The 26,402-nt window shown below is 35.5% G+C and overlaps 1 protein-coding gene across 1 annotated transcript in view; it reads right to left on the minus strand.

The window, feature by feature from the left end:
• TMEM117 (transmembrane protein 117) overlaps positions 1 to 26,402 on the minus strand; it is a 580,634-nt gene that overhangs the window by 245,414 nt on the left and 308,818 nt on the right. Inside the window, exon 4 of the mRNA XM_030939932.1 lies at positions 16,898 to 16,997. Within this exon, the coding sequence (XP_030795792.1) occupies positions 16,898 to 16,997 (100 nt within the window). The remainder of the gene's footprint in view (positions 1 to 16,897; positions 16,998 to 26,402) is intronic.

The raw sequence follows: 26,402 nt of genomic DNA on the forward strand, positions 1-26,402 counted from the left end.
TTATCACTTATGTTTTAAAATGGAAAAGTGGAGAAATATGGATATTTATATATTAACTTTTCTGTGAGTTATATAAGTATGTGTATATATATACATGTATGTGTACGTAATTTACTTAATGCATGAACAAAATAATTTAGACGCTCAATATAACATCACTGAATTGCCTTGGTGATCTAAAAGGGCTAATGCAGCTTACAAATACATGAGCCTTTCTCTGTGGATTGGACATCTACACATTCTCAGTACTTATTTTTATCCTTGGAATACCTTCAGGGAATGTCATGTTGCTTTCCAGGCTAGTAACAGGATCCTGCTAATTTACAATCTGCCACTTCTCTCTGAGCCTTCCTTTGGCCAGGGTCTTTGTGCTTTCATCCACTCTCTGATTTGAAACTAGGAACCTGGGTGGAGATGAGCATTATCCTAAATTGCCTACATTTGTTCCTGTGCCTTCTCTGTCATTTCCACACCAACACTTTGTTTCTCACCGGGCATCTGGTAGCTTAGATTCTTTATTAAAATTATTTTTTAGTAGTATCAAGAACCATCTGAATTAAGTTCATTCTGCTGGTGTTTTCAACAAAGTTACAAAGTAATTAATAATTTTATCAGCATTTTAACTTTTAATGGCATGTTTACAGAGGAACCATAAATATACTAATGTTTAGGGTATCAGCGCTAATTCACAGGCACGCAGAAATTATATGACCCACAGTTTGACACCAAATCTTGTGATTATCTGGCTGCACATTATTATCATGAATTTCAAGCATGAATAGGCAAAGCCTTCATTAGAAATTATGGACCCACTGTTTAGGAAAAAAAAAAATGCTAACATCAAAAGTGAGGCTGGCATTTGGTAAGCTTTCAAAAGCACAGCTCTGCAATTGTTTCAGCTTGATTAACCATTCACACCTTCGCATTTGTTTTAGAAAACTAAACCATCTGCAGTTTTCGGTTAAAAAAAAAAAAAAGTCTTTAAAGAGTAAATAATACTATTGGACATGGCAATCTGTTTTCCCTGTAGGTAAATAGAACAAGAGCTAGAGTCCAACAAGCTGGCAAATAATGTTTTTTCAAAGGAAAGGAAATACTAAGAAGACAGAGATTTTAAGGCAGTAACAGACATTCCATCTGAAGAGGACTTAACACTTTCAAACTCAGCCTTCAACTTCCCACGGCTGTAACACCTGGTGATTAAGGATTGCTATTCATCATTTCTGCTGCTGAAATATTATCCCAGAACCAATACAATTACCTACCCATAAAATATTTTCCATTTGCCACCCCCATCTCCTATCAGCCCAGTACCACAGAAATTCTCTGCAGATTTCTTCCTCCCAGCACCAGACATCAAACATGCATCACCCCAGTCTCTGAGGTTGCTGGCATCTTGTATTCTGCAACCTTTGCTCCTCCTCACCTTTATTCTCTACTTGCACATTAGCTACAATCTGCCAGCCAGCTGTACCACAGCAAAGATGCCAAAGACCAGGGCAGACACTGATGGCTACTGACAGCATGGTCAATAATCACTTTCCTATTGTGTAAAATCTTTGTAATTGACATTTTCAGGGCTGCTATTTTTTTAAAAAGTTCCCAAAATGCAATTTAATTTTTGCAATAATATTTATAGAGTTTGTTATTTTCCAACTGTACTAAAATACCCTAGACCCAACATTTAAACCTCAACAATATATGATTAAATTTTTTAAGATGCCATGGCAACCAAAGATTAAATTTGAATTTGAATAATAGAACTCAGACTCCCTTAAAAATTGTCTCTCAGCTGAAAAGAATACTAATATAATTTTGTGTGGAGTCTTGTCAAGTGCTTTCAAGAAATGTCAAACTATATTTTTAGCCATGGAGTTTGCTTAATCCCATAAGACACTATCTTGCCTTTATGTTGACAAATGAACAGGACTGAAATATCAGGGATCTGAGCTTGTGTCGGGATCCACTTCACATCAAAAGTTGTTCTTGAGCAGTTGTTTTGTCAAAACTTTTGAATTAAAATCTGCACTTACCCTTATGATTCCCCTGAGTTTACTATTGAATTCTTTTGTTGTCACACCTGAATTGACTCCAAGCTTTACTTTTACAGACAAGTCAATGAAATGTTGTGGAAACATAACGCAGAGGAGAGGTCCTGATAATTGTCACTGACTAGGAAAACACCACCTTTACTCTCTGCTTCCCAAATTTGCTTCCTGAATTACATATCTGGCCCAAACTCCCTTTCCTTCATGTTTTTCTGCATATAATCCATTTTAGAGAATATAGCATTCATACTTTAATAAAATCTGCTTCTTGGACTCTACTAAAACAACCAGGACTAAAAAGATATGCAAGAAAACTATTTGGATGAATATCTAATTTTTGCCTCAAATATTCATAGACTTTAGAACTCAGAACTCATCAGGATGGAAAATTATGAGACAAAGTTTTACGGCAAAGCTCAAATTATCTACTTTGAGTCAAGATTATATTTTAAACTTTCGCATTTCTCAATACTTCTTTTTAGTCACTTATTTTAATAAATGGAACTATGATTTGCCTGCTCAAGACTGTCTTACCATCTTTTGAAAAGTATACCTAACATATAAGCATTCCTTAGAGAACACAAACTTTTTATGGTGTGTTTTCATCACATAATTCATATTTTAATTTCTATAAGCAGAGAAAATTGTAAAATGACATAACACTAACATCAGGTATATTTATAATTCAGAGTGACCTATTTACAGCTGACCTCATTAAAAAAGGTTGCTATGTAAAATAGTGATTATACAGTCTTAGTATCAGTTCCTGTTTGGCTAAGCTTTGGAAATGACACCAGAGCAACAATAAAAAGATGTTAAAATTAGTAAAAAGTCTTCATTCAGAAAATCCAAATTGAGCACGATATTTTAAGATGTTCTAATGTATGAAACACTGTAATTTTTTAAATTAAGTAACACTAACAATATTAGCAGTCATAATTTCACATGTGTTATCTTTTATCTTACAGTGGTTCACAGACATATCTTCTAAGTAGTAATTACTAAAAGTAAGCCAACTCCTGAGCAAATGACAACAATACCTACTAATGTTTAATAAGAAGTAAAGAATCAAATTAAAGCACATGAAAAATTGGGGGAGCAGGTCATTTGCTGGTGGGCAGTTAAATCAGAAGAAAGTTTATGTAGATGATACTTTCTTGCAATAGGCAAAATTATAAAAGGATTGTTCTTCATATTATGAACTGAAAGCAGGGGCTGGCAGTGCTTGTCCTGATAACTAGAGAGGGGAAAACTTAAATATTATCTGAGCCAAAGCCTGGGCATAGTAACATCTGTCAGCTTTTCCATCAAGGATGGTAGAATCTAGCCTTGGGAAAAGTGGAATTCACTGTGAGCATCAAAAGGAACCCAGAGTCAAAGTTGCTCTGTAAGTATCCCACAGCAAGTTCTAGACTTAACTCTGGAGGCTAGGTAACATTTATTGAGCACTTATATTGCCTTGTGCCAATGCATGGGCCCTTGGGGTGCTGCAACCCAAAAAGAAAGCCAACCCTCTTCATATCCATCTTACCCTCGTGCCTGCTTGTTGTATAGTCTTCCAGTACCAAAAGATTCTTCCTCTTGGTTTCTCCTCAACCTTAATATCTGATGAGTATGACCCCATTAATATCTGATTTTGACATATAATATGTCAAAATGTTCCCATGCCAAACTTCCTGGAATCACCTTAGAGAAACAGTCCCCACATTTTTCTGCATTTTAGAATCTCTAGGAATCTCTTGAACATTCCAACAATCCAGGCCACATGTAGACAAGTTAAACCATTATCCTCGAGTGAGACACAGGCATCAGAAGTCTCTGAAACTTTCCAGGTGATTCCAGTACGCAGACAAGTTTGGGAATCATAGCCTTATGAAATTCAGGTAAAAACTGATTAGAGCACCCAACTAAACAATAAGCTCTGTTCCCTAAATCTATATATAAACTGCTTAAGAGATTTATACATACTGACAGCTTAATGATATTTGTATTCATTTAAGATTTCCACAATGCATATTCATTAAGTGCCCACCTGCACACAATTTCCTGATGATAAACTAATGCTAGTAAGTGAGTCAATAAATACAGCATGAGCTTGAGGTCTCTCTGCATCCATGCTGGTATGGGCTAACCTGACTACTATAACAAGAATTTAATTAACACTTCAGTAAGTGTTACTATGAAAATGCTTTTTGCCTACTTGAGCCTTAAATGTTTGGGTGGAATTAGTGCTAAGCAGTACAAGGATTCCAGTTGTTCTTATCAGCTATGATTAACATGCAGAGAGTCCTTGTCTCCCCTAAATTTTAGTGGACAGAACAGGGAGAACCAACCTTTTACAGGATGGATAAGTTTAAGGGTGTGATAGAGACATTACAAAATGGCAACTGCCCCAAACTCATGCCCTGTGCTGTGCTGTTCTTGCAATATTCATGTCATAGTCAGTTTCCAGATTAATGTACCCTGTTTTAAAAGTACAAAACAGGACTCCTTGTCAGATGACCAAGGGGCAGAATTTCTGCTGAAATTATATCCTACTTTGCATTAGTGATATTTTTGTTTAAAACCGAATTTTAATGCTTCTTTACAAGAAACAAGATCTCTGGTTCAACGCAGCTCCCCTCAACTCCTCACAGGCCCTTTTCTCTCATACCAAATGTTTCACACTTTTACTAGATCAGCCTGGCCTTGACGGTATTTGAATTTGCAATGCTGGTATTTATTATTTATGCAAGTTTAACAGAGAAAGCCACTGTCACTCATTAAAACCTCACCACAAACTGATGACTTAAGCTACTGAAACATGGCTGGTAAGATCTCAACACACCAAAAGGCATTGCAGAACAAATTCTACATAGCATGACCATTTGCCAAACCAGCAAGTCTATGGAGGGGCTGGCTGGAACAAGACTATTGAGAGATTAATAAAAGCAAGTTAACTTCAAATGCGATGGTATTTTGAGTCAATTTTTATCATATTTAATACGGTCTAATGTTTACTCCTTACTAATTTGTTATAACTTTACATGTGTTTCATATATATTTATTAAGTGAATAGATTCATGAAGAAATAAAAGAGACCCTCAGTGGAGTTTTGGAATACTAAAGGCCTGTAATTTTGCAACATCAAAATTTGATAAAATATTATAAAACTATGTATACAAACAGCTTATTTCATGAGTTTTGTTATCTCAAAATGTTTGTTGCAAAAAGGTGACTGAATGGAGGCAAAAAGATGATTATCTTAGGAAATATTTGGAGAAAAATAGTAGCAAAAATAAATTTGGACTATTCCTCATTTAGTTGAATAAGCTCTGCACTTCACAAATCCCTTGACACGAGAGAAAACCTTTACTCAAAGATATTATGGTCTACAGAGATAGTCAGCTGAAGGTGTCACCAATTTTAGAAAGATAGCAATGGCATAACGATAGAGACTTGTAAGGCTAAGAAAGTAAAGTATGCAAAAGTACCAGGAATAATTATTCTGCTAATTTTTTTTTAAAAAATCATATAATCAAAACAAGGGGTTTTTAGATATATAGCATATTGTTTGGGGGGAAACTGGTTCACTTTGCTAATTTTTTATTTAAGTAAAATAAAATGCCTGCATTTTTTTTCAAACGTGCAATTTAGATTTGCCAAAAATCTTCCTTCAAATTGATTGTTTGTTCACACTGAAAATGCCAAAGAGAAATTAGGATAATTACGACATAAGAAAAAAAGCACTTGGGTTTTGTAAATTATTAGGTTTCATTTTTCTTCAGTAGCTACAGGTTCATAGTATTTTTATGATGTATTTTAAAACCTTTACAAGAGGTGCTATTCTTTCAATGAAAACAGATGGCTTCTCTCTAGGTTTTCTGTTTCAACTCACTCACTGGACTCATAGGCATTACTTCTCATATATCCTCTGGTCAGTAGTCAAGAACAATTTGGAATTCTTAATGTGGCCCATGTGGTGTCCTATTTGCTTTTTGTGAGTCCTTGTCTATAGCATTTAAGAAACTGTTGATGTGGACTTTATCTTCTGTTTTAACTGATATCTTTGGAAATGGCAGAGATGTTTATTTGATCTTACACCTAACCGGTAATTTCTACTGCTGTTGCATGCTTAATTGACTCCTTATGCAATATCATGTTCCAAAAGCTACTTAAGATGTTTCACTGAGCAATTTGGTAGACTAGTGAAGGACTGTGGAGGCAGGTCCAGGTCTGAGATAAAGCTTAATATATTTTGTCAGCCAGAGAAAAAAGAAGTTATTTATTTCCTAATCAGCTTTCAGATATATAAGAGAAGAATATATCCCAAACATAGTTTTAGGAAAACTCTTACTTAACCATTTCTTATCAAATATTATACTCCCTGTGTTCACTCAAATACTTTAATCTCTTAAAACATAATGGAGTTTTTATGAAGCAACAATAATAAAGCATAAATACAAGGTACTTCACTGCTATAAATCTCTTTCTGATGTTTAACTAAATATGATTAAAACACATTTAACTAAAAACGTGGCATACTCTATGAATATAAAAAAACTGTACTGCTCTAACTAAAGAACAGCAATTTCATACAAACCCTTAGCACTTAAGTAACCAGGAATTGCAGTATCTGTCTTAAAACAATAATAAGATAAAACTTATTCCTTTACTTTCTTCCCATTCCAGAAATAAGATGCTTTCCACCATCTTTATCAAAAGGGAATAGAAATACAGGAATTTAAGAATTTTCTAAAGTAGAAAAGCAACAGTTTGGTTGAGATATGATGGTTATATCATTTCATGCCTAAAAAGATACTCACTTTCCCCATCTGATGACAAAATTCGACAAATGGACATGTAAGCAGAAAAAAAATTGAACCAAAATCTATGCCTATATGCCATATTGGATTAAGATCTACAATAAAATATTTGCAAGAAAATTATTCAGTTTGTCAGAAGACTATAGTATGTGAAAGCAATAAAAACTTTGGAACCAGACTGCCTGGGTTATATTCCAAGTTCTGCCATTCATGCTGCTGCTATCTGTGTGACCTTGGGCAAGGGCAAGACACTTAACCTCTCTAAGCTTCAGTGTCTCTGTTTCAAGGTTTTTATGAATGGAAAATCAGTATGTATCTGATATAAAGTTAATGATACAATAAAATGAGTACTCATTAATATTAGCTGAGATTAGAACTTGAAATATGAAGCTATGTGCTTCTTTCGTAGTACTTCTGGAATTAGTTGAATGACATCTCTGATCATTTCTTTTACCTTTACCCTGATCATTTCTTTTACCTTTAGTTAGCACCTCCTGCAGGCCCAGCATGATTCTAAAATATGTATGTGTGTGTGTGTATGCACTATTCTAAATATATATTTATATTATATATACTTTAGAATACTTAGAATTATATATTTATATATCTTATATATATATTTATATATAAACATTATTCTAAATATGTGTATTTAGAATAGTTCTTGGCCCACAAGAGGCACTAAATAAAGGTGAAAGAAATGTTAAGAGAGCCATCCAACTCCTTCTAAACGTACCACAAAAAAGCACACAGCTTCTTTTTTCAATCTCTAATATAAGCCTATATTAACAGCTAGCACTCATTTCATTATATCATTGACTTTCAAAGAGGAAAAAAATCAAGATTAATGCCTCCTGGGCTTTATTCAAACTTCTTCAGGTAAGTGGTGGATAAATAGTGCTTTAAAAGATGTGGAACTTTATGTTAGAAAAATCATAAAGAATATGTGGACAAAGGAGGCACCCACCTAGAGGAAGTATAAACTAAGTAATAGAAATAAAGTATAATGGAATTGAAAGAAGCTGAAACTAAGTTGGGGATGAAAAAGATGAAAAATGAGCATCCCCTGTCTCTGGTGGGAATGTCTTTCTGTAAGAGATGTCCTCAGTTTTTTCATATCTTAATGTAGTTCAATTCAATACCTAGGTGAATTTTCCTAGGTGTCTTTCATATTCTTAGTGAATATGAATATAACATTTATATTCCATAAATTTTTAATAAATATAAATTGCATACAATATACCTATCACATACTATGGAATTATTTGATATTTTGATAGGCATTGACATTAGGAGACTTACAGTGAAAGCCAGAATTTGTGCCTCTATTCTTAAATATCTATACATTATAGTACAATCTTTTTTACCCAGATATCCTTTTTTATTCTATTTGTATTTTTATTTTTTTAATTCCAAAAGTCCTGAAAATTAAAAGACTCTTGATCACTACTTATGATGCTATCTGAACACAGGAAGTTAGACTCTCCTGCCTTATTAATTTTTTAGTGGGAACTTATTATTTTGAAGGAACATGAAACACAGAGCTAAAATATTTATAGAGACATTAAAATATTTATACATGCAAAAGCAAAATGACCACATTTACTTCCCTCTAAACTTCCTAATGAGCAAAAAGGAAATGTAAAAAATAATTTCCCTTTTATGCTCGTTGCTTCAATCAAATGACCAAACAAACTGATTTTTTTTTTTTTTTTTGGCAAGTATGGATGCCATTAATTCTGCTGTCCTTGGGTTTTGTCTGTGTGATGGTCCATGTTGGTGCCCCACTCACATCCTCTTGACCTACTGGAGCACTCCATTCCCCAAGAGCACAAGCCCAGGAGATCTGGCTGAGGGCAGACTTTATGTGACACCATATAACTATATCTTTGCTTGCCTCCTTCTCTTTCTCTCTCCTGTTTCTCTCTTCTCTTACAGATTCTCCAAGAGTACATCCTCTTTAAATCTTGTGCTCCTAAATCCCTGATGCATGCTTTTTTTCTCAGAGAACCTCACATAACATGAAATCTTTATAGAAAGATAGCGTATTAATTAAATGCTTGATCCAGTTTGCATTTTCACTGTATAAGTAATGAAATGGAACATACCATTTCTATCATATTAAATGTATCAAATATGAGGTTAACTAATCGGGGTAGGTTGAGGTCAAAATGATTCCAATGAACAGGTGGAGAAAGACAGCAAAAGAGAAAGACCCAGAGGAATGTTCGGCTCTTAGGTCCAGCTGCCATGGCTAAATATCTGGTTTGCACCCTTCCATTTCTCATATACATGTGTTTAATAAGTTTGCTCACTCTGGCCTTCTATTCTAAGTTTCGTTTAAATTTTTTTTCTATTATGAAGTTCAATAAAGCTGTTATTGCTACTTTATTTCAAGTGCTAAATCAAATTCAATTATGCTTTTTATTCTGTCATTTTGAAACATCAGTAGAAGAGAAATAATTACAAAATTGGCACTGATTATAATACGAATTGTCAAACTCAATTCCAGACAGAATAACAAGCTAGATGTTGGTCATATTCCAGGTTATTGTTCAGTCACACACTCAGTGTTTGCGAAATAGTCCACAAAATAGTGACATGTATAAACTAGAAAATTTTTGAACTAAACGATTTTTAACTTGATAAAATGAAAATAACACAAACAGTTAAACTCCTTTCCTAAATAAGTGTGCAATAAGCATAAAATGACAATTAAAATTGGCCACATTTTAGGTTGCATGTTTATATAATTATAGATTTTATTTCATATTATCTATATTTAAACTAGAAGGAATACTTTAAGCTCGAACACTGCAGAAATATTTCCTCCCTCTATTCTGTTCTAGATTTGTAAATAAATATTAACCCTTGATGTAATGGTATTACTCTCAAGTATATACCACTCTTTAATTCTCTCGGTCTACTGAAATTTAACCAATTTTCTGTCTTATGTAGTAATCTCTGCTTGTTCACATGACTCAAGAGACATATCTCAACACAGCTTCTTTCTATCCCAGACCTGGGAGCAACACAGTGCCACTGAGAGCAGTAATGACCATTCAAAGAATGCACTGGCAGGATCTGCAGAGCTCAATCTTTTCTTTATACCCTTGCCACTTATACTCAAGAATGACATCACCATTTTGGGAGAATAACACTGACAATTCATCACTTCCATTCAAGAGTGTTCACAAGCATGTGTCCTTGTGGTTCTGGAAACAAATTTAGTGTGAAAAAGTTCATAGCCTGGTTGAGGTGGGGTAGGGAGAGGAGCAAAGCAGGGTTAATATATATGATACCCTGAACAATACAGCTGACCTCCTTCCACCTTGCTAGGATTCTAGAATGCTCATTTTACAATAATAAGTCACAAAACTGAACTAGAAAAAAAGAAATGAAACTGTGCTTATGTGCTGTTATGATCCATCTATTTATTCTTTAAATAAATATTTCTTGAGCACCTATTTTATGCCTGGTTCTGTGTTTGCTGTTAACCATTATAAAGAGTCTTTTGAAGCAAATATAATAGCAGTATAAATATTAATTAAAAAATCTCTGAAAAAGTACAAAATGTATGAAAAATAAGAAAGCAAAATTTGTCACTCAAATATTTAAACAGATATTGTAGTACTTATACATAAAATAGGCACAGTTAAAAGAGAAGGGTAAAATATATTTCTAAAAAATACCTTTTTTTCTAAAATCATATCCTTGCTAGATCCTCAATAGAGAGAAATAATTAAGCAACAATTACAACTTATATCTTACTATATTCCAACTACAAAGGCTATGTTTTATTAATCCAAAAGCATTTTTAATGGTTAAGTTTGTCTGGCTCTAATAAACTCCAAGTTTCAAGAGGAAAAAAAGTCTGTTAAAACCACAAATAATTTTATAAACAGAAGGTCACTATAAATGCCTTAAATAAAAGTAAAGCCAGTTACTGAAGCTTGGGCAATGGAACAGAACAGAGCCCTCAGAAATAATATCACACATCTACAACCACCTGATCTTCGAACAAACTTGACAAAAACAAGAAATGGGGAAAGGATTCCCTATTTAATAAATGGTGCTGGGAAAACTGGCTTGCCATAAGTAGAAAGCTGAAACTGGATCCCTTCCTTACATCTTATGCAAAAATTAATTCAAGATGGATTAGAAACTTAAATATTAGACCTAATACCATAAAAACCCTAGAAGAAAACCTAGGCAATACCATTCAGAACATAGGCATGGACAAGGATGTCATGTCTAAAGCACCAAAAGCAATGGCAACAAAAGCCAAAAATGACAAATGGAATCTAATTAAACTAAAGAGCTTCTACACAGCAAAAGAAACTACCATCAGAGTGAACAGGCAACCTGCAGAATGGGAGAAAATTTTTGCAATCTACTCATCTGACAAAGGGCTAATATCCAGAACCGACAAAGAACTCAAACAAATTTACAAGAAAAAAAAAAACAACCCCATCAAAAAGTGGGCAAAGGATATGAACAGACACTTCTCAAAAAAAGACATTTATGCAGCCAACAGACACATGAAAAAATGCTCATCATCACTGGCCATCAGAGAAATGCAAATCAAAACCACAATGAGATACCACCTCACACCAGTTAGGATGGTGATCATTAAAGTCAAGAAACAACAGGTGCTGGAGAGGATGTGGAGAAATAGGAACACTTTTACACTGTTGGTGGGACTGTAAACTAGTTCAACCATTGTGGAAGACAGTGTAGCAATTCCTCAAGGATCTAGAACTAGAAATACCTTTTGACCCAGCCATCCCATTACTGGGTATATACCCAAAGGATTATAAATCATGCTGCTGTAAAGACACATGCACACATATGTTTACTGCAGCACTATTCACCATAGCAAAGACTTGGAACCAACCCAAATGTCCATCAATGACAGACTGGATTAAGAACATGTGGCACATATACACCATGGAATACTATGCAGCCATAAAAAAGGATGAGTTCATGTCCTTTGTAGGGACATGGTTGAAGCTGGAAACCATCATTCTCAGCAAACTATCGCAAGAAAAGAAAACCAAACACCGCATGTTCTCACTCATAGGTGGGAACTGAACAATGAGATCACTTGGACTCGGGAAGGGGAACATCGCACATCGGGGCCTGTTGTGGGGTGTGGGGAGTGGGGAGGGATAGCATTAGGAGATATACCTAACGTAAATGACGTGTTAATGGGTGCAGCACACCAACATGGCACATGTATACATATGTAACAAACCTGCACGTTGTGCACATGTACCCTAGAACATAAAGCATAATTTAAAAAAAAGAAAACACCACATAAAAATTGTGGAATGCCACCAAAACAGTAACTAGAGAGAAATGTATTGTTTCAAATTCATATACCATATTTGTGTCAAATTTAAGATGTCAAAAGTTATAAGATACACCATTGTTTTATGGCCACTAAGAAATAAAAGTGCTGATTAAATATGAAAAGAAATAAATAAACAAATAAATAAATAAAAGTAAAGCCAACTGGCAAACAACTAAATTTATTTTTTCCTCTTTTATGTGTCTACGACATTCATGATAAAGCCTTTGCTAGTAGTGGCACATATATATAAATTCTGATAGATAATCCGAGCGCTAATATGTTAAAGCCAAGCAATGTCCTGTGACTTGATATACACAGTATATGGTTTTCAGGATGAAGGATGCTTTATGATGACTTCGGTGTTCAGCGTTGGCTAACAGAATTGTGTTTTGTTTTGTTTTGTTTTTTCTTGAGACAGAGTCTTGCTCTCTTGCCCAGGCTGGAGTGCAGTGGCACAGTCTCCGCTCACTGCAACCTCCGCCTCCCACATTCAAGCCTTTCTGCTGCCTCAGCCTCCTAAGGCATGGGATTGCAGGCATGTGCCACCACACCTGACTAATTTTTGTATTTTTAGTAGAAACGGGGTTTCATCATGTTGGCCAGACTGGTGAACTCCTGACCTCAAGTGATCCATCTGTCTCAGCCTTCCAAAGTGCTGGGATTACAGGTGTGAGCCACTGCGCCAGGCCCAGAATTGTCTTCTTAGGTCATGGCTCAGTTTTATCTTATCTGTACACCTCACCCCAACAAGAACCTCAAACCTAGAGTCTGATGTCCTGATTCTATTGTGAGTCATACCATTTACTGCTGTAAGATGGAAGCAACTAGGACAGGATGTACCAGGGGCTAGAACAGGGAATTATTAGGTATAGGTCAGCATAAAGTGCTTCTTCTCTCTGGTATTAAGGGCAGAAGCAAGTGCCATCGTGATGTCCTCGGAATCCCCTGCCACCTTAGACTTCATCAGAAGCTGAAGCAGCAATGGCAAAACTGGGGCAATGTGATATGGAACTGGCCGACTCTCCTCCAGCTTCTGACTTAATGGCACAGTGCATGGGCACATAGGTGGATACCTGGAAACGGTATCTCATGAGACACCCCATGTTGTTTTATTTACATCTTCATGACAGAGCTTTTCTCTGCTCCTGCCCATAGCAAAGACCCAGCTCAATGCGGATTACATCGCTCAGCACTTTACGTATTTCTTACATATTAACTTATTTTAAAAACCTATTTGACAAAAGAATTAGCACCCTTAATCTTGACATACATCTCTTGTCCTCTGTATGGGGAGTACCACAGAGCCAGGAAAAGTCAGAACTGCCTAGGAAATTGCACCCAGTAGAACTTGAAGCTCTGTAATGTGAGGGCCAAAGACACTTCTCATTTTGGTTGACGCCATCCTTATCTTTGGATCACATCAATACTGATATGCCTTTTAAAACTATGAAAAAGCTTTGAATTATTTCCATAAAAGAAAAATCCTCCATTTCAGAAATATATAAAAGACACACTTGGATTGTTAACTTAAATAGTTGCTTTTCCATGATAGTCACTCTCATCATTGATATTCATTTCATGATGAGAATTCTATAGACAGACAAAGGTCAAGGCTACCTTAAACTTCCCTCATGAGGGAAAATATTATTTTTTAAATGTTATCAATATACACATATGTAGACATATAAATATTTATACAGAAACACACTGCCCAGTCAGTGAATAGAAATGGGAATAGAAATGATGTGCTCTGGGAATCCTCTCTGTGTGACTGTATTTTAAAATCAGGAGCGCTTGGTATTTCCTTTGCTATTTCTGTCCCTGTGTCTAATGGGGAAAGGTCAACGTTTCATGTAACATAGCATAAAGAGACTCTGGATTCTCTTCCAGCTTACAGAAAGGCCCCACGGGGTTAGATGACTTAAGATTACATTGTGGAGTTCAACCTAGAATACCGTTTGCTTGACTCTCAATCCAGTCTTAGTTTTGTGATGTAGCAGGAATCTTTTATATAGAAAACAGTGAAGTTATCAGTTTAGCCACTAGAAATATAAGGCATTAAAATAGTAAAATTAGAAGAAACTATGAAGGTCAGCCAGATCTTGGAAGGAGACAAATATCACAGGCTGAACTGTGGAATTATTTGTACTCCCCTTAGCCAGATGAGAGGAGCAGACAAGTGCAGAGTAGAAATCCACCCAGGAAGGGTTAAAGGTCTTTGGTCAAAACTCTACCATGCATTTTCCTCCTAAGGCTGCTGTAGCAATTGGACCCCTCCTTATGGTTAAAAAAGAAAAAATGCTAATTTAAAAAACAATAATAATGAACCAATAAATAGAGGCAGAGCTGTTTATGATATAGAAAGAAATGGCTGGGGAGGAATTGGATAGAATTGGGTTATAAACAAACAATGTTGTCATAGTAGAAAAGAAAATGATTTATGTAATAAATGGCTGGCATGAGCCTGCAAACTCCAGAGTGAGCTCCTAGGTCCTGCTGGTTCATTGTTTTTCCTCTAACTTTTGTCAGGTCACTATGAGACAACAGTCAGGAAGCAATGTACCATATCATCTTAGTCTACTGAAGCATTGGCGATTGAAAGAAACTCCAGACACTCTGGACCCCAGGCCTGGTATAAAGTGGGCTGCTCCCACTTACGGGGCTCAGGAAGTCTAGGCATCCTGAATCTTGGATCAATGGCTTGCCCTTGCCATCACCTCAAAGGACTGAGCCCAAGCTAAAGGGATGAAGGGCCCCGCAATGTGCACAATGAAGCGTTTCTGTTTACCTCATATTTTAGCATTTTAAGTCACATCACAGGGCCACACATTTAAGCTTTACAGAAAATATGTAACACAGGAAGGAACTGTTAACCCTATTTGATAAATCTGCAGACTGAGCCTCAGAGAACTGTTTATTATTTGTGGAAGGTCGAACCATAGGTGGTCAGGTCAGATAATTCAAATTCCTGGACTCTTAATCTAGTCACCTTTTCCATCTTATTAAGCAGATTCACCACAAAGTGGTGTCGAAATCATAATGCACAATTAATGTCGAAAAAATTTTTTTAAACATCCCCTCAAATTTCAAGGAAATCACGTTTTTCAAAGTTTATGTATCTGCTCCTAAAAAGCTTCTTCCAATGGAAAAAAAGAAATTTTTATTTGAGACAGAGTCTCACTCTGTCCCCCAGGCCGGAGTGCGGTGGTGCGATCTCGGCTCACTGTAAGCTCCGCCTCCCGGGTTTACGCCATTCTCCTGCCTCAGCCTCCCGAGTAGCTGGGACTATAGGCGCCCGCCACCTCGCCCGGCTAATTTTTTGTATTTTTAGTAGAGACGGGGTTTCACTGTGTTAGCCAGGATGGTCTCAATCTCCTGACCTCGTGATCCGCCCGTCTCAGCCTCCCAAAGTGCTGGGACTACAGACTTGAGCCACCGCACCCGGCCAGGAAAAAAGACATTTTTCACATGAGGCAGCCTGGTCTCAATGTCTAACTTACTCTAATTGCTATTTCTTGACATGACAAATCATTTTTCAAGTTTACATTTTAAAGTTAATGGAATAGGATCCATCTAGTAATCTGTTAACATTGTAAAAATCAACAGAGGTAGGTGGAGGCTCAAAAACAGGCCCTACAAACCCTTTGGTGGTTACCTGATACTCTTCCCGGATGTTCTCAGCAGGAGCAGTTAAGCTACAACTGCTTCCTGATCCCGGAAAGCACCTGTTCCAGGTAAGAAGCAATCAATAGAAATGGCAGAAACTCTTTTGTTCGTACCTACAATATCTGGGACATATCTGCAGGGACATGTCCACAGCAAGTCTTATTTCGGTCAGGCATTATCTGCCTTCAGGTATATCTCCTCATTTTCAAGTGAATAGACTGACAAAGGTAATTAGAATCAACTGCATTTATGAACGATGTTAATGAAGTGCTCCATTTTGATGGGAGTTACACTCTTTGCATTTTGTGAGTCTCTCGTAAATTTATAGAACCCAGAGCCTTCTAGCAACATGCTATCTTTAAATTTTAACCCAATAATTAAAAACAGAAGATACTTTCTTGACAGATGAGCTCAGCAGAAGACATATTTGTCTGTTTGTTCCAAGCTTTTAGTAATGAGTAAGAAAATACAAAAGAGATTAAAAGAGGTAATACTCAGAACTCAGTTACCATTATATTAGTAGCTTCAATGAGGAAAATAAATGTAGAAAACTATTTCTTAAATTGTTAAAAAAATATTTCATATGCTCTTCTGAGACAGGACAGACTACATTCCTTACCTGAAAATTGTACATGCCTTTAAAAAAACCAAGATTATTTAGACAAACAAAATTATTTATAATTTCACAGGGAGAATTTCTATTAATGTTATGACTGTATATGTTTATATGCTCAAACATACATGTGTGTTTAGATAGATAGATAGATAGATAGATAGATAGATAGATAGATAGATAGACAGATTCTGGTGGAGTGCCATTACTTATATTCTAATTGCATTGATTTTTCTCTGAGGTCCACAGATATTGGATATAATCTCTGGAATTATCTTTACTCATAAATTTGTTTCACTCAAAGAGAGGTAATTATTTTACTCTACACCATCAAAAGCAGTGTCTGTCCAACACTGTCAACATGTCTTCCGTTTGATGTTTGAAATGGGTGAAGTTAAAATTTTCTTACCATCCAAGCTGTGACAAAGTCCCCCATCCAGGTCCCTACTGCAGCTAATTTCATGAAACTTTCATTTCGGATGCCCATATAGTCTGTAATGATATATGCTCTGTGGAAACAAACACACAAGACATTGTCCGGACTCAGAGAGTCATACAGTTAAGGCTTTCTGGTTCAGCAACAGGCAAAGGGACTTTCCCCACAAGCTGTCTTCCTCTTGTCCCATCACATAGGCTTACAAATCTGGAAGTCTAAGAAGAGCTCTCAGGGTGTCTGGGTCACTTTCAGCTACACTTGAAGACTGAATGTGGCTCTACCAATTACCATGTGCATTTCATATTTGAACTGTAAGACTAATGACAGCTTTTGAAAAATCAAACAAATACTCAGCAAAGGTATTTCTGCATGCTCACTCAAGTATGAGCGGAGCAGAAACACTTCCTAAATTGGAGTAACTTGAAAGAGGGGAGGAGAGCTAACTTTCCTTCAGTTCCATCAAATCAAAACAATTGGAAAAATGCTGGGATTGGGCTTTAGATATAACATCATACCTGAATAATGTTTATAATAATATCAAGATTTAAGAAAAATTCCCATGCATAGTAAAGCAGTATGAAATTTGATCCAAATATGTGTGATTTAAATTATTACTGAAATATAAATGATAAGAAAATATAATTATACCATTTGTTTTTTGTATAGCTAATTCCTATTTCCACTGATCATTAAATATTAGTATTAAGACTATGCTTACTGTTCATCAGGCATTTTCATTTCTACTTTTTCATTTAATATTCAAGAAAACACTAATTATTATTTTTCTGATTTTGCGTTTCTCTGAAAAAACTGGGACTCAGATCACATAACTTGCCCTATTCATGTAATACAACTAACGAATTGTAGCTAGGTGACAAATTTCTCTCTCCCTCTTTTACTTTTTATTTTACTCTTAAGTTTTCGTTCACTTAACTATTTTTATCTTAAATTTTGCTCCTTTTCTTACACAAAATAATATCTGTACAATTTAGAGTATTGGTAAAACTTAATTCTTCTTATTTTTAAAATATATCCAATAGATAATGATTGTTCATTATTTATCTACTGAAATTATGAAGAGACATGTTTTTGAAGTCACTGAGAGGTAAACTATCTCCAATTCAGTTTTTTCTTTTCTGGAGTTATTTCAGATGGTTCTGTTATCCATAAAATAAATAGATATTTAACTAGTTTTATTTAACAACAAAAGCAAACTTAAAAATTCTTGACATAACTCTTTTTCAACAAACTTCATTCACCTACCTTGGAGAGTCTGTGTAAGTATTTTAAGGACTAAACCCAAAATTTTGGATCGCCAATTCCATGGATTTACATAGTAGCCCAAAATTTATAGCTACCATAAATTGCATGCTTATAAGGTGCCAAAGATAGTTATTACCACTTTAAATACAGTGTATACATCAACTCTCACACTGGTACAATGAAATATATTATTATTACCAATTCACAATACGAAATTGAGATTTACAGAGTTTTTGCAACTTGCTTAAGGTCAAGCATCTGGTAAATGGACAGGATTTAAATCTAAACTTGACTGACTCACAAACCCAGAAATTTAACCACTAAGCAACACCTTCTTCTTATAAGTGTTAGTGAAGATATAAAACACAACGAATATCTACTCTGTCCACAAGTAGCTTAGTAGATGATAAAAATTAAGACTTACTTCCCTTTAAGATAAATCATAAGAAGTCAAGAATAGTATGCAGAACCTTTAGCTCTCCAGAGCAATATTCAAATCTAGAGTTTCAATTCATGTTGAATTCACCAATCAAAGTAGCATCCACTTGAAAGCTCTCAAGTTATTTACTTGGATAACTTGGTGTAGCACCCTTCAGTACCATAATCACTGAACAGCTCTTGGTCAGTGAACTCAACGTTACTATAAAGGATTAGCTCTGGTAATTGCCCAGTTCTTTCAATGATACCTAATTTGAAGAACTTGTTCAATGCCCCACCTGCCCACTTTTCCAATTAGTTCTAGAATATCTTGGGGTCGTGTGGAAATTTTAGGGTATATTCCCTGTAATTGCATAGACGTGTATAAGAGAAGGTATCATTCTTTTATTTTGTATCTAAAAATAGAGACAGGAGGCTGGATACACTCGCAACAGATCAACCATCCAGCTAAGAACTGAAAGAAAGAAAGAAAAAAAAAAAAAAACTCCACCACACTCTGGGGCTTTTCAGAGGGAAAAGGGTGGGAGGAGGGAGAGGATCGGGAAAAATAACTAATGGGTACTAGGCTTAATACCTGAGTGATGAAACAATCTGTACAACAAACCCCCATGACACGAGTTTATCTATATAGAAAAACTGCACATGTACTCCTGAACTTAAAAGTTTTTTTAAAATGCAAAAAATGTCACAAATTTGGTATCATGGAGGTTACTGACAAAAGGAGTTTTAATGAAGTGGTGCTACTGTACATGTGTATACAATTTGAATATATGTTAATCAAAAGTGTTAACACTGTTTAATCAAAAAAATTAAAATTGATGAGGCAATGAAAACTAGAAAAATCAAGATACTGGATTAGAGAGAATTGTGAAAAATTAGAACTGTGGAGACGTTAGCTATATTTTCTCTGGGCATGTTTGCTGACTCTGCACCCAAGGAAACAGGATGAGAACTTGGGTTTTGCCCTTTGCAATCGGCAGTCTCAGTGAGCTGAAGAGACATCGGAAACTTAAGGAGCCAAGATCCTAGTGAGGAGGGAGAAGCCCAAAAGAGAGCATGACACACAGCTGGTTGCCTTTCAACACACTTGACAAACCTTTCTGAACTTGTAGGCAGTTCAAAAGGAAGTAGGAAGGAGACTAAAAGACTAAGTAAAATCTCTAAAAAGCATTAGGGAGCTTTGGCAACTTCCTTATGCTGAGGACTCTATTATAGAGTTCAGAACCAGCCAGAGAATGTGGTCCAAGAGAATACAGTCCTCTGGAGGGCTACAGAAAACCAGAAACGGATGAATCCTTGATGAAAGTGTAAACCAGCCCTTACCCAGTCCATTTTATGACCGGATGGTGGTGATCAGCTTCTACTCTTTCCATCTAACAAAGGAAAAAGTAAACCTTTTGTGGAAAAATAAAATTTTATTTTATCCTCCACACACTTTTATACATAACATCTGTCCGTCATTCCAAAATTACCAGGATGTCAAGAAACAAGCTCATATCACTGAAAACCAAGAGAAAAAACTGTCCAGAAGGACAGGAAGCTGTTTTGGCAATCCTGTCCACTGTTGATTCTCCAGTGGAGAATTAATAAATATTTGTTTAAATTATGATTTAATAAAGTGACCCAAATCGTTCATATTTATTTATATATGTATGGCATGGGTAGATCTCCATACATTAAATCCTAGAAACAGCAATAAAATGAGATTGAATCATGAAAAACTTTTCCACGGAGGAAAATATTAAAAACTTCTAAAAATTGTTTTGTTTGTTCACTTAATCTCTCCAACTACATTTGTAGCTTCTTGATTGACTGCAAGATAATGGTCCTGTATTCACCCAGAATAATATATCAGTACAAAATAAAGTATCCTTGCCTGTGGCTGTGGACATATGATAAGTGCTAGATGCTATAACAATGCAGATGAGACAGTACTGATAGTTTATGAAATAAGTAATATACTTAAAAATGAAGAATAATATGTAAAGACTATTCAGTAATTATTCTTACTTTTGCTGCTTTGGAAAAATATGAAGAAAAGTTACAAATATGCACACCTGTCATACAAATTTTCAGTTACTATTTCATTCATTTGCATATCCACTAACATTTAACAAGATTTCCTGGTTGGATTGTAAAGAACAAGACAGACATATATTTATATCAGCAATTTTAGCCAGTTTGAATATCACATTGGACTCTAAAAAAGTGAAATTGTGGGGTTTCATATACCTAATGATTTGGGCAAGTAATTCAAAATTATATTTTATTTGCTAAGAGGCACAATTGAAGTTATTTTGTTTGGTGCTTTAGCTGATTATTTTAACAACTCACACATCCTTTGTTTTCCTTTATGCTTTGTTTTCTTTTTTGCACTATCTAAAAAATCTTGCAGTTCTACCAGCCTTCTAAGTAACTATTCATCATTGATACAGGCTTTTAAGATCCTAAATAAATTTTTTCTCAGCCTCTAACTTCAATTATTTTTATCTTGAGATTTACACCTTAACCATCAAATCCATAACAAACATGTGGAGATTTCAATATACAAGATCTGGAAAAGGTTAATTATCATAACATCCTGACAACATGAGATAACCAAGGCTATTAAAACCTGTTGCAAAGTGACTAAATAGATTCTAACATGAGCTAAATAGTCAATAAAACTACAGTATAGTTTATATTACAGTAAGGGTCTTGATCACTAGCAACAAAAGTTCCAGTTCACTTCAGTCTATTAGTCATACATAAGTGGTTGCAGTCAATGCCAGGTGATTTAGCAGTTGAGTCTGAATTTTAACAGGAGGCAGTACACACAGATCACCAAACCAATATGGATCCATGCTTCACTGAAAACCCATCTGTGGCCAGCTGGATTCATAATGTCACAGCTGTCTCTCTCAGCCATGTTTGAGCAACATAAATAAGATTGGGGGCTTCACACACAAGTAAATTATGGGCAAGGAGTTGACTTGCATGAGTACAGGCCTGCATTAAACACACTAAAACTAAAGCAAAAGCTCTAAGTATTCTTAAGGCATTAAAGTGAAAATTTGTCACTACAAAATGCCAAGAACTAAACCTAGATTTTTTAAATTAACCTTTTCTCAATCATTTTGTTTGTAATGAAATGATTAACTAGATTAATGACTCTAGTCACTTACTTGACTATTATCCAAATAAGCACATTTTATTATATTTGGTTCTAGTTCTTGATTTAAAATACTTTGATGGAGCTCAATACATGTATAAGGACCTTCCAGGCTAGACCTACGGTTTGAAGCTATGGGGCAAGATCCCCTGGGATGTCACAAAAAAGCTGCAGACAATTGTTAGCTGTAGTCTGTAATGATTAAAATTGCATCTGAACCTAACAATGGTCACTGATAACATTCCAACTGAAATTTCCTAACTTTAGCCATTAATTCCCTCTAAGTTCTATAAGGAAGACATATCTAAGAAGACTGGAGACAGAGTATTCATTAACCAACCCACCTCACTGTGAATACATCCAGCATACATCAATTCTTCCTTCCATTCCTTGCCTTACTTCAGCCCATTCAGTGAAATTCATTTGTGCTGTATACAGAAACATTAGTATTATGTCAATTTCTCCCTTTCCTTTACTCTCAGCATTAGTGATTAATCACTAATGTTACTTCTGAAAGGCTCTCAAATCGATGCTGTTTTTCTGTCATCACCACTATCAATGTTTAAATTCTATACATAATCATCTCTAATCTGAAACTAAAGTAATAATTTCCTATTCCTTTGTAACTATTTCCACCTACAGTAAATTCTTTATTGACACTATGGGGATTTCTAGGGAAGAAATAGGGCATACTGGAGAAGCAGAAGTCCTAGAATCAGAAAATATTAAGCTTGCAACCCATCCCATACCCCCATGACTTGGGACAAATGATCAACTTTGATAATCATTCATTTCCTTGTCTATATACTGGGAATAAAAATACTTTTCCTTCACAGGGGTTTATTAGGGAACATATGATATAAAGTATGTAAAGCTTCTAGTACAACTATTTCATAATATGCATGAAAAAAAGGTAAACCTCTGGCCTACTGGTTTCCATTTTTCAAAATAATATTGTGGTCCCCAATGTCACAGGGTAAAGCATGTGATATGGTTTGGCTGTGTCCCTACCCAAATCTCATCTTGGATTGTAACTTCCACAATTACCACGTCATGGGAGGGACCCAGTGGTAGGCAGTTGAATAAGGGGGGCGGGTCTTTCTTGTGCTGTTCTTGCAATGGTAAGTGGGTCTCATGAGATCTGATGGTTTTAAATAGAGGAGTTCCCCTGCACAAACTCTCTTTGCTGGCCACCATCCATGTAAGATGTGACTTGCTCCTCCTTGCTTTCCGCCATGATTGTGATGCCTCCTGAGCCATGTGGAACTGAAGTCCATTAAACCTCTGTTTCTTCCCAGTATCAGGTATGTCTTTATCAGCAGCGTGAAAATGGACTACGACAACATGGATAAGAAAAACCTCCACTTTGCAAGGCATCTTTATTTTTAGATTCATCTCCTTACATTTCAGAATCTCCTTCTTTCAGGCCCTCCTCCTACTAGAAAATCAATCTCACCAATATACCACCATTTCATAATACACTTATCATGGCTGCCCAGAATGCTCTCTTTGTCACATGCCATTCCCTGTCTTCTGGCTTGAGATTACTAACTCAGTCTGTCCACTGAGAAATCTACTGCCATTACTTTTGAAAGTTATCACTTCCCAAGTGTTGTCATAATACTTTGAATATACCTCTACGTTAAATACTTTTCCCAGAGTATTTTAATGATTTGCTTACATTGCCCCTCTCTCCCATAAGAGTTACTTCATCAAGGGTAGAAAACATGTATTTTCTTTCTTTCTTTTTTTTTTTTTTTTTTTTTTTTTGTTGGCAAATGAAATTCTTGGCCCAGGGTATAGTATGTTTTAGGAATGCAATAAATAAGTAAATGAATTAAGTAGTCAATTACTTAAATCATTGGACATCAGGGCCAAAGTAGGATGTGTATGAAAGCATAAAAGGTAAAAACAAGGATTTGCAATACAAGATAAAATAAAAGCAAACATCAAAGACAAATTGTGTGCCATGTAATTATGATGCTCTAACAAAGTTAGAATACAGTGTTATTGTATCATTTTTATTACCTCTTCTGGAATAAAAAGCTAGAGGCCATAATATAAATAAAGAACATATCTTTGACTTTCTGCAACACATGTTGTAAATTTACTTACTCTGAATGTTAGTTAGTTGAATAATTTAAAAAGTAAAATATTGAAAATCTACTTAATCATGTTAAAGCATTTTTTAAATGGGGTAACTTATCAATACATGATTTAGTGCACCAATTTGCTGGCACAAACAATACCAGAGCTACATAGTAAAACACATTTATTTTATCCATGTGAAAAAAAAGGAAAGAAAATATATTCTACTGCCCTTCAAATGGATACTATAAAACTACATTTGTTGTGTGTCCTTTAAAGTCAAAATATAGAGGTCTACAAGGTTAAAAAACAATATAGCCTCAAAACTAATTTTAAAGTTACAGATTTTTTGTGGTTATACCCCAAGTTTCTTTCATAGTTTTTTCTTTTATCAACTTCCCAAATGCTCCAGGAATATGCAATCCAATGTGATGTTCTGAATGGTTCTGTCTTCTACCTCTAATGAATTAAACAATTACAACAAAGACACTTCATGTATCTTCACTAAAGTTATTAGAAAAATAATACAGATAACTTTAAAATTCTGTAAGCTTTAAAATTCTGAGCTTGTTGCTAAGAGAACCCCAATAAATCCCCAAAGGAATCCAGAAAGTCACAAATTACCTGAAAGTAATTTCATAATTAATTTAGTCACATTTTAATGTTAAATAAAATTCAGTGTTTAGAACTATTCTAGTAAAATGTATACAATGCACTGCCATAAATTTTTATTATTGTAAAAGGGAACTGTAAGTTAAGCCAGAATGGCATTCATTAATTTACCCTATATAATGATGCTTCTATCTAAACTACTTGGAAGGGCATAAAATAACTTACAAGTTTTGCAAAGATTTTGATGTTGTTCAAAGTAGAACAAAAACAACTTCAATTTTAATGGGTATGTGTCAGTGGAGACAAGTGTTCACGGTTGTAAATTGTCAAAATAATGGAATAAAAACAACAGGACATAAATACAATAAATTAACATTTGCCAGGAACTATAATTTGTCCACTGTATATAATAAAATGAAGAAACCTGAAAAATAAGACTGCTCTTTTATTTCCCACAAAATTTTCAAATTCAAAGCAATTGTGAGTTTCTTTTCTTTCTCCTCTCTCCCCTCCTCCTCCTTCTTCTCTTTCTTCTTTTTGTCCATCTTCCTCTAGATATGAATTCAACCACCTCTTTTTCTCTTCCCTGTAGCTACTCAACACTATTTCCCAATGATTTACGCCATATTCCTGTTGAAAAAATTCTAGGCTCCAGTGATATGGGGAAGAAAGAATGGAACTGTCTTTTTACCCAGGAACCTTATTGCAGCATGTAAATTTATACTGGATAAGTATCTATCTTAATTCATATTCATTTATTCATTAAACAATTAATTACTGATGTCTCACTACATGCTAGACCATGACCCTGATACATGTAAACTCATACATTTTCAAGGGAAAGAAAATAGCACCCCAGAGCTAGTGGTCCCATCTTGGATTATCACTCAGTGCCTCTTTTCTAGTAATTTCTTCCTGCCATTGGGGAAAGCTTATGGAGTCATGTATAAGGATGCCCAACTCTGCTATTGTTTCCTTTTCTGGTAATTTAGAACCAATACAAAAAGAGAGAAAGAAAGAAATATCTTTCCTGGAGGCTACATGAGAAAACAATCCAGTGATTATGGAGACTACAGTTTTATCCCCTGTAATCTGGGGACAAAGCAAGGGAAGGAAAGAGAGAGAGAGTGGCAGAGAGTGAGAGGGCAGGCAGAGGATGAAAGCCGACCTACATATGCAAAGAAGGAGAGAAGACAGGAAAAAACATGGGTGCTGTGGCAGTCTAATTCCAGTGCCTTCCTGGGACAAGCATACCAGAACTTTGGATTCCGTGGGACATCCATGTTGCCTCCTAAAGAATCACTGTTCCCTACCCTATCTTTGTTCTTGAGCTAACTTCACAGAGATTATATTCGTTACAGTGAAAAGCATTGTAACTATTCACCCAGGAAAGATGGTAGAGTCTAAAATTGTGGTTCTGAGTATTTTGTTCAATTTTAACTATGCAACAATTCTTCTAACGTTTTAGAAATAAATGACACTAAATTGGCTATAAGAAAAAAGCCATCAGTGTAGTTGGTAGACCGAGGTTGGTACTCAAATTATTCCTAATTAGAACAAAGACAAACGATGTGCCCACACTTTATGGCACTGCTCTAGGCAATGGGGAAAACTTATGCTTAAATCTAATGTACTGTTTACGCATACAAATTTCATAGGTGTCCTAAAGTTTAGAATAGCACTCCCCTCTCTCTCCAGTTAAAAAATGCGATATATGTTCCTGTTAAGACCGATCTGTTAAGCCTGAGCAACATAGTGCACCACATCTCTACAAAACCAAAAAATTAGGCAGGCTTGGTGGCACATACCTGTAGTTCAAGCTACTTAGAGGATGGACTGCTTGAGCCCAGGAGGTCAAGGCTACAGTGAGCAAGCCTTGATTGCACCACTGCACTCAAGCCTGGGCAATAGAGTGATAACCTGTCT

This window comes from Rhinopithecus roxellana, chromosome 10, assembly GCF_007565055.1.
Source record: "Rhinopithecus roxellana isolate Shanxi Qingling chromosome 10, ASM756505v1, whole genome shotgun sequence".
NCBI lineage: Eukaryota > Metazoa > Chordata > Mammalia > Primates > Cercopithecidae > Rhinopithecus > Rhinopithecus roxellana.